The sequence below is a fragment of the Cuculus canorus genome, chromosome Z (assembly GCF_017976375.1).
Source record: "Cuculus canorus isolate bCucCan1 chromosome Z, bCucCan1.pri, whole genome shotgun sequence".
In the NCBI taxonomy this organism is placed as follows: domain Eukaryota; kingdom Metazoa; phylum Chordata; class Aves; order Cuculiformes; family Cuculidae; genus Cuculus; species Cuculus canorus.
Genome location: NC_071441.1, coordinates 42,142,620 through 42,157,845, shown reverse-complemented (window position 1 = coordinate 42,157,845; position 15,226 = coordinate 42,142,620). Strand labels below are relative to the sequence as shown.

Here is a 15,226-nt window from a genome sequence, read left to right as displayed (position 1 = left end):
TTGTTGAGCTGGACCATAAACCAGATCAGTGGAACAATCCCAGTTGGTCTATAAAGTAGATTTGCTTGCTTAAAAGAAAAAAACACCACCCTTCCCTCTCCAAAGCCTGTACAGATTACTTCAAACAAACAAACAGATTTACAGCACAACCTAACAGTTATAGCAGTACCAGCAAAACCAGTTTTACAATGGATTAATGCTGTAAGATAGCAGAAAATAACACTGATTACAGAGAAAATCAGAAGAAGGGGGAGAGTGTATTGCCACTCAACTGCAGGTTCCTTTTTTCTTCTTCAACAAAACTGAAGATTCAAAGGAAACTAAATTATTCTATTAACTCAGGGCTCCAGCACCATTTGTTCAGAATATGCTAACATTTAGGAAGAGAAGATCAATTCCAAACCAGCACAACAAAAAAACTACCTGGACAAAAAAATTAGTAAAAACTTTGAGCTTTATCGCACAGCAGATCCATGACAAAAGAGATGCACCTAGACAGAAGCAATCATCTTGAGAAGCTAATGATAAAGATATAGCAAGGCATTGACATGAAGGCATTGACAACCAACAGCACTGTAAGACACAAGAAACACAGAGGTATGTTTTTTTCTGCTTTACAAGGTTTTCATCTCATACAGATCAGCACACTTTGGCCTAACAACTACAGTTCAAAGAAGTGTTAGGATCTGGTATGAAGAATACATAGACTGCTCTAAAATAACAACTGTAGAGTGCAGCTGACTGCCCAAGGTTTGCCCAGCAAGCTGAGGCTTCAAATTAGTGAGAGTTAAAGCACAAAAAAATACAGCTAAGTGCACCTAAATAAGTGGAGAATACCACAATAGCCCCAAAGCAACAGAGAGGATGATACAGTAGTATCACCAAAAATAAACAACAGCTAAATAGGAACTCTGGTTGTAAGGATAAAAAGCAAATTGAGATCACAGAGAACCTACATCAGGGGAAGTGAAAGAACTTTGTGAGAGTATGGAATAAGACCAAAATGGAAAAAAAAAAAAAAAAAAAAAAAGAAATAGACTGGAAAGAAGCATTCCAGATTTAAGGACCTCAACAGGTAAGTAGTGGAACAACACGAAAGAATGAGTACACTTGGAAGAAAGCCTGGTATGGCTGTAATAAGTTTTAGTTAACATCAACCAGCAGTCCAAGTTGAAAAATTCGGTAGACTAGGAGGTAAATCAACAATAGGGGGAAAAAAAGACTAGAAATATAATCATAAACAGTGGTAGAGGAGAATAAATAATCAGAAAGTAGAAGGTAGCAAAGAATAACAAGAGGACAGCATTACAGAAGCCCAGGGAGAATAAGCCATTAAGTGGCAGAGGATTAAAGATAGTATTGAAATCAGCAGAGATTAACAAGGGTAAGAAAGGAGGGCAATCCTTGCAACTTGGCCAGAAAGAAAGATCTTAATGAAGGCAGTTTCAGCAGGGCCAAGAACCTGGACTGGAATCAATTTAGTACAAAGAAGGAAGAGAGAATGTACAACAATAAACATCAACTTTTCTGTTTCAGGCAGATGGAAAAGAAGGGAAGAAGACTGGAGCTGACTGTGAGTTTAAGGATGGAGGACAGCAACTCAGAATAAGATTGAGCCAGGCATAAAATGGCAACAAGAGGTATGAAACAGAAATTTTGAATTAAAACAGAAAAACGGAATGAATGGGGCTTTGGGGTCAGGCCACACAGTTAAATGTAGAAAAAGCAGAGCGCAAACATAAGAATCCATCACTGTAAGTGGTAATCAGGAGTGATGAGCAAAGGTAAACATGCCAATTCTAATCACTTTTTCGCCAGAAACCTTTAGATTCCACAGGGGAAGAGATACAATAAAAACCCTAAGGCAGAGCTCTTGACAGCCTGCAAAGCAAAGGAAGTGCGAAATGCAGTCGAAAAAAAATATATATAATTGAGTATGAAATAAGACTTAGAAAGAAGACGTCAAGAAATCTGCCTGGTTCAACAACCAGCCTTAGGCAAGGTACATTGTCATAAATGAGATGAGGAGGCGGCAGTCCATGGGACTTGGACATACAGTAATGAGATAAGATGGCTGGCAAAATCAAAACAGAAATAATCACTTCTCTCCGAAACAGAAATGGGGATTAGCAGATGAAGATCAAATACGCTAAAGAGCTGAAGAATAAACTCAGTGAGAAATCAACTTGAAAAACAAAGTCATAAACAATGAGGGTGAGGATTCCATGATAAAAGTAGAGACGGTACGTCAAAGACTGAGATGAAGCTACATAGGGAGAAGCAAGAGACAAGGCAGGCAACACGAAGGAACATGGACTCCTGCTCACGGAAAGCATAAGAGAAAATAACAGCAGAGGAAGAAGGAAGACAATGGTAGGTGAGCAACACATTTATTCTTAATGATAAAAGGGAGGATAAGGGAGACATTAGGCTCTAATGTAATGCTGTACCGTTGGTAGCAAGGTTTCTGCAATCGATAGACCAGACAAAACTGTTGCTGTTAAAATATGCAGCAACTAGCCTTTGATTTGGATTTCCTGAGGAGACACACAATTGCTCATGGCTAAGGAATTAGCCATGGGAATTAGGAATAATAAGTAAACAACCATTCTTTATACTTCAGTTACATATCTGGGATACAAAGCTCAATAACTGTACCATACCTTGCAACACATAAGAAAAGCAAATGAAAGGTTCAGTAGCGTACTACTAACATCATGTGCCCTGACAGGGGAACACAAATTTCACTGAAAAAAAAGAAATCCATCAGTTGAAACCTCTGAACAAGACAGATATTTAAACCACCTTTTCCTCTTATTTCTTCTGCTTTTTGTCTAAAGTTACCCATAGATCAGCCTGCATTTTCACTTCAGAAAAGAACAGTGAACAGCAATTTGAATTCTAGATAAGAGCTGGAAAGGGCCTGGTAAACACCTAAGAAAACTAATTTGAATAGGAATCACAGAAAATAAGGTTGGAAAAGACTTAAACGTTACTTGAAAACATCAACTTTATTCTCCCAGTGTGCCGAGTTGGTATCAGATTTCCTTAAGCCAGTCCTGACAGTTGTTTATCTAACATTTTTTAGCAAACCTCAAACAATACAGACTCTACAATCTCCTCTGGCAGTCTATTACAGTGACCAAACAACTCTAAAATCTACCCCTAACATTTGGCATATATCTCCCTCTCAAATTCAGACCATTTCTTCATGCACCATAAAGCTGATTGCTTTCCCCTCTGCAGCAAAATTTGCTGTAAAGAAAGGATGTTCCTTATTGCAACTGGACAGCTCTGTGCAGTCTTTCGCATTGGAAGGACAGAGCCCTTACATAAAAAAAAAAAAAATCTGCCTGAACGGATGATGTACAAAAACTCATCTCTGTGATGAGTCATCTGGGACAGCAGAGACGGACTTTCCCACATAAGCAGTCTCCTGGTAGCTGGATTCAGCCACCACAAGCGACACATCCATAGGAAACTAACATTTACAAGCAAGCAAAGCACAGCCATAGCATTAGTCATGATCGCTCGTCCTACCGCCTTAAGAAAAGAGCCAAGAGAAAACCAGTATAGCCTTGGTTATGTAGTTCAAAGGTAAAGATAAATAGGAAGAAGCGTTGTAAACTGGAGTGCTGGGTGGAGCTCCCAAATGTGCCTCACTTGGAAGCACCACTGTGGAGGAAAAAAGGGAGTCAACAAGGGCAAAGCAGAGCAAGGGACTGGGGACGAAGAAAACCCGAGCTCCGAAGTAAGAGAGAGACATGGGGCCTGCCACAAACAGAGAAAAAGGATGCTGACAGACGCTTGAACCATTGGTCACAGAGCGGGGAAGGGGACTGGGAGTAGGACCACCTCCCTTTCCAGAGAGAGCGGGTCTGGGAGAGGCCCTGGCCGTGCCAAGTTTCCCCCAGGAGACGGCTCCTCTCTCTGGGGTGGGGCAGGAGCGGCCCTAAAGGAAAAGTTGCGGGGAAGTGGAGGGAGGGCAGAGCGATATAGGTGGGTGCATCCATGCGTGACAGAGGCGGAGGAGCGTGTTTAGAGCCACAGGACAGGAGTGCAGGTCAATGTGGGAACGGCAAGGGAGAACTGAAAGTATGCAGCTGCAGCCATCGCAGAGGATTGGTGCAGGATATGGCAAAGACCGCAAAGCCACAGAGGGCTGTCGGGAGAAGAGGCAAGATGCTGCTGATCCACGGGGGAAGAAGCAACGCACAGCGCGCTGTGCAGAGCTATGCACAGGGTGGAAGTTCGTAGCACGGTGGGAGCAAGGCTACAGAGGCGAACAAGGGGGTACGCAGACATAAGAGGGCAGAGCTACAGAGGGGAGGAAAATGCCGCACAGTTATATGCATCAGGGCTTAGGGGGAGGCAAAGGGGCTCACAGCCATGAGAGAGCTGAGCTGCAGGAGGGGAGAGCGAAGGATTCACAGCCGCGGGAGAGCAGAACCGCTGGCCGGGAGGGGAAGGGGAAGCCAGAGGCCGCGGGAGAGAACGGCTACAGGGACGCCAAGTGCGCGGCCACGGGAGAGCGGGGCCACAGGTGAGGCGCGGGGCCGGGAGGGGCCGGGAGGGGCCGCGGAGGCCGCGGCGGGGCCGCTCACCTGCGCGGCGGAGCTGCAGCAGCCCATGGCGTCCGCGGCCTCAGCCCCGGCGGCGGGCAGGCGGCGGGCACCCCTTCGGCTGGACCCGATCAGCAGAGCGCGGCTGCGGCACCAGCCCCGCCGCGGCGCCCCCTCATCCTCCCCCCGCGTGGCGACGGCTGTGGCTCAGGGGAAGAGGCGGGACCTGAGACGGGCGGGGGGAGACGGGGCGGGGCCCGAGGACGAGACCGCTTGGCAGGGGGCGGGGCAGGGAGGGGCGGGGCATAGAGAGGCGTGGCCCGTGTGTGAGGGGCGGGGTCTAAGAAGACGGTGGCTCTGAGGGGGCGGGGCCTAAAGCCAGGAGGCGGGGCATAAAGGGGCCCGTAGGAAGGAGCGAGACCAAAAGGGGGCGGGGCCTAAGGGCCCGGGGCTTGCAGACAGGGGACAGGGCCTACAGGCAGAGAAGAAAGCTGCAGGCTGTGGGCGGGGCCGAAGGGGCCGTGGCCTACAAACAGAGGCGGGGGCTGCAGGCGGAGAGGCTCAGGGGGCGAGGCCTGCAGATGGGAGCCGGAGGGGGCCTGCAGGCAGGGGCGGGGCCTGCAGGTAGGCGCGGTGTCTACAGACGGGGCGGGGCCTAACGGGGCGAGGGCTACCGGCAGGGAGGAGGGGCCTGCAGGCAGGGCGGGCGCTAAGGGGCGCGGCCTGTGCGCCGCAGCGCGGGGAGTCCATGCGCGGCCTCTGGTGCTGCCCTCGTCTCCGGCGCGGCCGCCCGCCGTTTCCGGTGGCGCAATGGGTTTTGCCCAGTCGCCAACGCGACGGCGAGGCTGGCGGCAGGCCTGGCCCTCGGGCCCTGGCGCTGTGGTTTCCTCCTTTACGGAGTCCGAGGTGGTCAGGCATTGCTCCCGCTTTGGTCGGTGGGAGCCCTGTGGGAGGCAGCGGCGGTCCCCATGCGGGGACAGCGTGAAGCATGGCAGGGTCGGAAAGTCGTGCTCTGGTCAGGGTGGTTTGCAGTTGGCTGGTACTTCCTGAAAGGGAGATCATAGAACGATAGAACTGTTCTGTGATTCTGTGGTAGAATCGTTTTGTGTTGGAAGAAATCACAGAATCACAAGTTTGGAAAGGACCCATTGGATCATCGAGTCCAACCATTCCTAACACTCCCTAAACCATGTCCCTCAGCACTTCATCCACCCGTTCCTTAAACACCTCCAGGGAAGTCGACTCGACCACCTCCCTGGGCAGCCTGTTCCAGTGCCCGATGACTCTTTCTGTGAAGAATTTTTTTCTGATATCCAACCTGAACCTCCCCTGACGGAGCTTGAGGCCATTCCCTCTTGTCCTGTCCCCTGTCACTTGGGAGAAGAGGCCAGCTCCCTCCTCTCCACAACCTCCTTTCAGGTAGTTGTAGAGAGTAATAAGGTCTCCCCTCAGCCTCCTCCAGGCTAAACAACCCCAGCTCTCTCAGCCACTCCTCGTAAGACTTGTTCTCCAGCCCCTTCACCAGCTTTGTTGCTCTTCTCTGGACACACTCCAGAGCCTCAACATCCTTCTTGTGGTGAGGGGCCCAGAACTGAACACAGTATTCGAGGTGCGGTCTCACCAGTGCCGAGTACAGAGGGAGAATAACCTCCCTGGACCTGTTGGTGACCCCATTTCTGATACAAGCCAAGATGCCGTTGGCCTTCTTGGCCACCTGGGCACACTGCTGGCTCACGTTCAGTCGGCTGTCAACCAGCACCCCCAGGTCCTTCTCTTCCGTGCAGCTCTCCAGCCATTCTTCCCCCAGTCTATAGCGCTGCATAGGGTTGTTGTGCCCCAAGTGCAGGACCCGGCACTTTTGGCCTTGTTAAACCTCATGCCATTGGTCTCGGCCCAGCGGTCCAGCCTGTTTAGATCCCTTTGCAGAGCCTCCCTACCCTACAGCAGATCGACACTTCCTCCCAGCTTAGCGTCATCTGCAAACTTGCTGAGGGTGCACTCAATGCCTTCATCCAGGTCATTGATAAAGACATTGAACAGAGCTGGACCCAGTACTGAGCCCTGAGGAACTCCACTTGTGACTGCCTCCAGCTGGAGTTAACTCCATTGACCACCACTCTCTGGGCCCGGCCATCCAACCAGTTTTCAACCCATGAGAGTGTGCGCCTGTCCAGGCCAGAGGCTGACAGTTTCTGAAGCAGAATGCTGTGAGAAACTGTGTCAAAGGCTTTACTGAAGTCCAAGAAGACTATATCCACAGCCTTTCCCCCATCCAGTAATGGAGTGATTTTGTCATAGAAGGTGATCAGGTTAGTTTGGCAAGATCTGCCTTTTGTAAACCCATGCTGACTGGGCCTGATCACCCAGTTCTCTTGCATGTGCTTCATGATAGCACTCAAGATTACCCGTTCCATGACTTTCCCTGGCACTGAGGTGAGACTGACAGGCCTGTAGTTCCCCGGATCCTCTCTGCAACCCTTCTTGTATATGGGCACAACATCAGCCAGCCTCCAGTCCAGTGGAACTTCCCCAGTCAGCCAGGACCTCTGGAAGATGATGGATAGGGGTTTGGAAAGGACATCCGCCAGCTCCTTCAATACTCTTGGGTGGATCCCATCCAGCCCCATAGACTTGTGGGAGTCTAGCTGGGCAAGCAAGTCTCTAACCGCCTCCTCTTGGATCATGGGAGCCTCAATCTGCCCCTCTAACTCTTGGATTTGTAAACAGAAGGAACAACTTTCTTTGCTATTAAAGACTGAGGCGAAGAAGGCATTAAGTACCTCGGCCTTGTCCTTATCCCCTGTCACTGTTATTCCTTCTGCATCCAATAGAGACTGGATATTCTCCCTCGTCCTCCTTTTCCTGTTAATGTACTTGTAGAAAGACTTTTTGTTGTCTTTCACAGACTTAGCGAGTTTTAATTCTAGTTGGGCCTTGGCCCTCCTGATTTTTTCCCTGCACGATCTCACTTCGTCCCTGTAGTCCACCCAAGATGCCTGTCCTTTCCTCCAAAGCACATAAAGCTTCTTCTTATTATTGACACCTCTTGAGATCTCCCCAGTTACAACTTCCCTGCTGTGCGCAGGGGCACCTCCCACCAGACCACGCTGCTCAAGGCCCCATCCAACCGGCCTTTAACAGGGATGGGGCATCCACAGGTTCTCTGGGCAATCTGTTCCAATGTTTTGCTACCCTTGCAGTAAAAATTCTCTTCCTCAGATCTAATCTAAATCTCCTCTGAGCTCAAAATCATTACCTGTCATCCTCTTGCTCATTGATAAACAGCCGCTCCCCAGCTTTCTTGTAGGCCCCCTTTAATTACTGAAATGCTGCTATAAAGTCATCCTGGAACCTCTTCTAAGCTAAACAAGCCCAGCTGTCTAGGTGTGCCTTGGTATGGGAGTGGCTTCAGCTCTCTGGTCATCTTCACAGTCCTCCTCTGCACTCTTTCCAACAGATCTGTGTCTTTCCTGTGTTGAGGAGATGAGAGCTGCTTGAGTGGCTCTGTGGTACCTGTATTTGCAGGTGTGAGAGGAGACTTGAGGTGCTGCTTGCTGATAGGAAAGATGAGAAATCAACAAACTGGCAGGCCTGTTCTTTATACTGCTTTTAGTGCAGTTTATCCCATTCTCCCAACTAGCTCTTTCTTTTGGTGCAAACATGCACTGTATTGCAGTCATCTGAAATGGTAGCCCTAAGTGACTGCAAAAGAAGTGAATCTGTTCCCTCGGCTCAGGGCTGACTGCCATTTTTTTTTTTTGCAGCTGGTTTTAGCAAGTTTGCTAGTGTTAAAGGATTTTCACCAGAATCTGGGTAACTCTAGGCTTGCTGTATTAACAACTCAGAGTTGGGTCATCACCTCAGTAAGTGGCAAAAGCCCACACAAAATCATCAGATATTTATATGTATTATACAATAGGTATTCTTTCTTTGAAAAGTTCTTGATGTGTTATTTCTTTGAAAAGTTCTTTTTGTTTTTCCATGGGCTCTCTGTTCTCTATTGTTCAGTATTCTTTAAAGTCTACCTTGATAATTCATCTCTGCTGTCTTGTTTTGGTTCTCCCTCAGAAGCAATGCTTCATGTTTCTCTACCAATCATAAAAATCGCTTATCTTCTTTCTTGAGATATTTCTGTTTATTCTTTAAAACTTGTAAAGAAAACCTCAAGCAGTTCCAGTAGCTTATTCCTATATCTAATCTATGTCTATACTGAGAGTAGTTCAACCTTTTAATCATTAGTTATCATTAAATCAAATACCTATTCTAGATCTGACATTTCTTGCACAACCTATTGATTCCACTGGACCGGGCTTTAAACCAGCCATAGAAAGGGCTATATAACTGAACAGTGTTCTTATAACTGTCCTAAAGGTTGCTTTCCCAAAACCGGTTCTGACTATACTCTTAACACAATACTCAATTTATCACAATCCACTAGCAATAATATCTGAGTTTTACATCAGTATATTCATTATACCATCTTATTTTCCTTAAGAGGTAGCCTTCCCAGAGGTGCAAATGCAGGTGTCATTCTTTTGAGGGTATGCCTCAGCAACGCAAAAAAAAAACTCGTTTTGTGAACTACATCAGGATGCTGCTGCGTTGTTAACTGATACAGGTTCAGTCTTGGAACCGTAGGCTGGACCATATTCCTAAGCCATGCAGGTAGTGACAAATACCTCAGATGTTCTGAGCCAGGGAAGTCACTGCATGGCTGCATTTTATCAGTAAAGATGATAGTGTTTCTCAGAATGAAACAGTGTTCTCTTTGGAAACTGGCAGTCCCTGTTATGGTAAGTTTACTGGCCCATCATTTTTGTTTGAGCTTAGCATAAACATATGAGCTGATACTCTAAAGTGATTTTTTTTTTTTTTTCCTGAATCTTAACTCTGTAGCAGGTTTAATGTTATCAATATAGTAGAATAACTGTGATTAACATTGACTTGAGTTTAAAGTGATCCTTTGACAGGCAGGATGAGGCAAAAGAGGCCTTGATACTGTAGGAGGAGTCTCGTTAGGCTTCCAAAATAGAACAAAAACTGGCATGTGGGTGAATTGTGAATCATACCCTTTTTTTAGCTTTTCTCAGTTTAATGTCAAGTAACATCAGTTCTCTCAATTTTCCTTTTTTTCTAACGCCTGGTTAAAATCCTTTTTTACCACTTGTACATATATTGCTTTTATTTCTCATTGTTCCACCTCATTCTATCCAAATATTTCTGCCGTATTCGAAGGTGTGACCATCAAAGACCTGTTTTGGGGGAACATTCTCTAGGAGGCATTTTTCTTTAGTGATTGACACAGGAATAGATAATAAAAAATCGATAGTCAATTCTTATGTAACTTTGGACATGTTACTACAGTTTCTCTGTTCCTCAGTTTTTGCCACTTACAGAAATGACTTTTGTCCCAGTGTTTGTCTTTTTCTTTTGCTTTGGTAACAACAGCATGATGTCTGTGCTATAGATGTGACTTAGTCAGTCTGTTAAATAGACCATGTTCAATTTTTCTAAATAGCCCTTTCATTTAGGACTTGAATTTCAATAGTTTCATTTAAGACCTCCAAGTGTTGTCATGGTAATGAAATACTGCCTCCTACTTCTTGCATGTAGACTAAACACATTCAGCGTAAGCATCTAAAGATAGTAATGTATTAAAGTATAGTCTCTGCCCTCCAAAGTTTTGGACTCTTCAAAAAAAAAAAGAAAAAGGGCATTCTAGCTGATAATCAAAAGCTTTGCATGGCTGTGTAGGTGGAATGGTGGCTTTATAGTGATTAAAAAATGCCAGGCCTTTGTTGGCTGGGGGAGCCTTTATGGAAAGACCAGCAGTAGCATAGGTAGCTGAGTTTTAGTGTAAGTATGCGAGAGCTGTACAAAGTATTTGGACAAATCTGTGAGTTAGAAATAACCACCAGAGTAATTGCCCTTATCTCTGCTTCTGGCCCAAAGAAACTAGGGTTATGTTTTTGACAGGGATATGGTAATAGTAGCAGTAGTACGTCTGGCTTTCATTAGTTTAAGCATGCTTTGTTTGGCCACACACAAAGGAGAGGAAAAGTTAAAAGGTTCTTGCTTATTCATGATTGTACCTGTATTTATATTTATTCAGATTAGTATTTTGGGAAGAAACTGGATGGGATTGAAATGGGAAATGCTGAATCTTACTTTAGGGACATACTTAAGTGCATTTTTTGAATTGTGCTTTGTGGATTTCTCTCTGAAGCTGATTGTAATCTGCTCTAAGGCATGGTGACATCACAAGCTACTAAAGTGCAAATCTGGCTGCCCAGATTTAGTGTTAATAGGAATGTAGCTTGTTGCTATAATATATTTGAGTCTGCCCTTCACCCCTTAGCCAAGGAGGACGACCTTTATATTTTCATTTTGTTTCTAGACTCAGAATGACAGGTTAGGGTTTTTGAAATACCATCTGATACCAAGAAATTAAGATGGCGACAGAGGGAAGGCCCTGAAATCATGAAATGCCCTTAGTACTTTAATAAATTGTAAGTTATATCCAGACTGCTTCCACTGTGGGAAGTTCAGGGGAGGTGAAAAAAATAAGACAAGGAAATATTCCACGAAGCAGGAACTGCGTGATATTTTTTACCTTTTTTTCACCAGATGTAGGATGCTTAGGCACCCATATTTAAACACCTAAAGATTTTCCAAGGTACAAAACAGTCTATAGCTTTTCCTCCATGTTAACGAGAGAAATACCTTTAAAATGGCAGTAGATAAAATTCTGATCATTTGGGTATGTTCTTAAGTATGAGTTTTGGCATGGTGTTTTCAAATAGCGTCTGTACTAGGCTAACGGCTCGATCAAGAGACAGTCCAAACCTGGCCTTGCTATTAATGAGAGGGAAGGGTTGCATTGTGCAGACTGAAAATTGAGTATTGCACCAGCAAGGCGTTACACTCGTGTGTTTGCCTCTCTCGTCTAGTAGACAAACTCAGCTTATTATCATTCTAAAGACTGCTGATGGCTACCAAGACATCTACACGTATAATGCTAGGATACCAGTCACAAAGCAGAGAACTGAAGCTTACAAAGTCCAGCTTCTTTACCAAAGGTCATGTCAGACACAGCAAAAGCATTGAAGTGATCCTGCTTTGCAATCAGAGTGGCAGAACTCTTGCAGACTTTTTCATCTCTGAGTAAGGAGAGTTGCATATTGCTCAGTAAGTCTGAGCTCTCACAACTTAAAGCTAGGATTTTCTTCTTGCTGCAGATCTGACCACAGAGGAACGGGTCAATTCAGTGAACTTACTGGCAAAGTCAGAAAACCTGTTGTGATTTTACTTTGCGCTGCAGCCCCATAAATCAGTCACATTAGATATGTTGAGTGAGGCTCCCAAGAGAAGAGAAAAGAGAAAGCAGCAGAGAGTTTTTTCAGTTAATTAGAAAGGTGGAACTCTTTGCCCAGTCTTGAAGTTCTGGTCTGTTGTACTCTTAGAGATGAACTGGTGAGAGGACAGAGGTGTACAGTGGAGGACTTATCCATTTGTGGCTATCAACAATGTGCAAGACTGATTACGAAAATAATATTATGTTGGCAATATGGCTTTCTGTGCATATATTTTGTGCCTACAGTAGCCCATTTATGCCGTAATGAAAATAAAATAGATATCCTTTTATATTAAAACATGTTGATTTGCATTATTTAATACTTATTGGACCGTATTCTGATGCTGGGCACCTGTGCATGAAGAACTGTATGAACAGATCATTTCATGCAAGTGAGCCAGAATTGCGCTAGGAATTTGTAGGTGAAATGTCCAATATCCAAACCTCTGAGAAATCCCAGAGAGAGAGATCAGCTGATGTCAGGGTAGCAAGGAGGAAAATGTAATTTGTTGCAGCTTTGTAAGAAAGTTTTGTGTTGCCCAGAGGAGACAGACAAAGCCAAATGCAATCCTTCCTGTCAAGACAGTGTCATCATAATACATGATTAGCCATTATAATCTCCTGTCATTGCACCATAGAAGCATTATCGCTCTTACACTGATGATGTTAGACTACAGATGGAAGACTGCCTGCTACAAATCTTGTAAGGCTGCTGCAGTAAATCTCTTGGAGAAAAGTCATTGCCTAAAACCCACTATTCTGAAGCGGCCTGCTGTGTGTTTTCTTAGGGAAGATAGGAAGAGGGGCTATGGAGGGAGGTACTCTTACCTTCTGCACTCCTTAATGTTATGCAAGGAAGCATTTGTCAAGGAAGATTGAACTTTTTCTTAGAGGAAAACAAGAAAGGAGACATGGCAATATTCATTTTGTTGTGTTGCTCTGGATTTCTGCATAGTATTTTATATGAGAGAGAAGGAGCATATAAACATCACTCTCCAGAGACTGACTTATGTTGTAACTGTTTTCTAGCTTAATTATAGTAAAGGTCAACTAGAGGTTGCTCAGTTGACTCAGGTCTCAATTGTTGGTTGTGGAGAACATCTGCAGTGGGCTCAGAATTCAACTCAAGTTCAGGTTTAAGACCAAATAATGCTTTATCATGGACGCAAGCTCCACTCATATACTCAGTGTAGGTGAATAGACACAGATACAGCTTAAACTAGTGATGGGTATACTGTGCATAAGTCCTTAAAAGTACTCTTTTGAAGCTTTAAGGCTGAATCAAACCAGCAAGGTAGACAAAGAGACAGGACTGTCACAGGGCAAAGCATATTTTGGCTCCATGCTGCAGTTGGCAGTATACATACTGCCAGTGCAGCTGCAGAAGATATGAAGGCCTTCACACTGAATTTTGCTGGGTATTTTGCTTCTGAGTTGTGTTTTAAAGGTCCCAGTCTCACTGCATGGTTGTTCTTTGAGCCATGTTCACCTTTAAAATGAGGGTGTTAAAAATTTGGAAAGCAATGCCCACCACTCCGGTTACAAAAAATAAGTAGATACAGGCATCAAGATTTATTTGGAATAGAGGATCTCAGTTTGCATGTTTCTTACAAATGGAGACATGCTTAACTTTAAACTCTTAACCAGTACTTTGCTTAACGAAAGCCTGTAATTTATTGTAAGAATGGCTGAAAATCTGGTGTTACATTAATTTTTCTGGCTTGCAGAAAAGATGGAAACTTTCAGAAGTTCTCTGCATCCATCAACTCTTGTTAATCTTCACTTTCTTTTTTTTTTTTTTTTAAAAACAAAGCACATTGCTTTTTTAAGCAAATCATTTAAACTTTGCAAGTGTTAGAACTTATGTGACCCAGCTAGTCTATTTGGAAAGCTTCCATTCTTTCTGGTCCTGGACAGCTGGATGGTACTGTGAACAGTGTTTTTGCTGCAGTATATGCAAATTGCCTCTGCTTAGCAGTATCAGATATCAAGCCGCCTGTGTCACTTGAACTAGGCTTGTCCTGGCTGACACAGCCTCATACTAACAGCTGTGGAGCCAAGGCCACAAAAACCTTGAATGGGATAAAAAATAAATCCTTGCACATGTGCAATACTCACTGTGGTATAAACACCAAAGAGAAAACATTGGCAGATGGTATTCTTGAGTAGAATAGGGCCTATTAGCTTCTTCAAGCTTTTTTTCTTGTCAATACTTTATCTTTGATTGCCATTTTTTTTATTACCTGCAGGCTATGCCTCACCTGCAAAATTTACAGAGATACAGTTGCTTCTGATTGTTCATTCAAATGCAGAGGTATTTTACAGGAATACAATCAGTCAATGTTTCTTTAGGTTCGGTTTGGTTTGTTCTGGCTACATCTGTTTAATTTGGCAAAGTATTCCCCTAAATACTGGAATAAACTCTACCAAGTAGATTGTTTTATAATGTGTAGAAAGCCAGGATTTGTCTGTGGAAACTCTGTCTCTTGCCGTAGGCATTAACTCAATAGTACTCCAGAATGTTCTGGTTGCACTTTGCTTCTTTCTAACAGCATTTAAACTCCAACTGCTAGTCATCTGCACCAGTTTTTCCTACTATTAGTGTTTCCATTGACAGTTTTAAGTTCCCAAATTAGGAGAATACTTCCAAAATAAAAGCAGAATCAGTTTGCCTGTAGATACTAGGCTGACTTGCCAAACATAGAATCATAGAATCACTAGGTTGGAAGGGACCCACTGGATCATTGAGTCCAACCATTCCTAACACTCCCATAGAATCATAGGATCACTACTTTGGAAGGGACCCACATGTTGTTGCTTCACTTGAAGGCACATCACTATTGGCAGGTCACACTGAGAAACAGCTCTCTGTTGTCACATCATCACAGCTGTGGCAGATGAGCGTTTAACTTCTGTTGTGGGAACAATGAGCACACGGTTAATGACACAGACCTGAGATATTGGGGTGACGGACTCAGGCACCAGGCTAAGGACTTGGGGGAAGGTGGGATGATTGCTAATAATTGACTGAAGAGGTTATCTTTATTCGTCCTGTCAATGTCCCTGTTACTTTGTTGAATAGATTAAAAAAACCTAACCAAGGCAGCTAGCTAGGCATTGTCCAGAGAACCTCTGACAGACCCTGCCTACAAATAGTGCAGCTTTATCAGTTTCCATGGCACACTGGAAGAACCCTAGGATAGGGTGCATCCCTGCCTCATCTGGCAGGGATGAGGAAGGGTGAAAAGTGTGTCACTTTGGAATTCAGCAGATTTGGTGAGATAGTTTTCAGACTTAAAGATGGAATACA

The 15,226-nt window shown here is 44.6% G+C and overlaps 1 protein-coding gene across 2 annotated transcripts in view; it reads right to left on the bottom strand.

Annotated features, from left to right (window-relative positions):
• Positions 1–4,787, bottom strand: part of SLC44A1 (solute carrier family 44 member 1) — a 73,242-nt gene extending 68,455 nt beyond the window's left edge. For both annotated transcript variants that reach the window (XM_054053696.1, XM_054053693.1), the window contains exon 1: positions 4,605–4,787. In XM_054053696.1, coding sequence (XP_053909671.1) covers positions 4,605–4,631 — 27 coding nt within the window. In that variant the 5' untranslated portion in view covers positions 4,632–4,787. The remainder of the gene's footprint in view (positions 1–4,604) is intronic.
• Between the last annotated feature and the right edge of the window lie 10,439 nt (positions 4,788–15,226).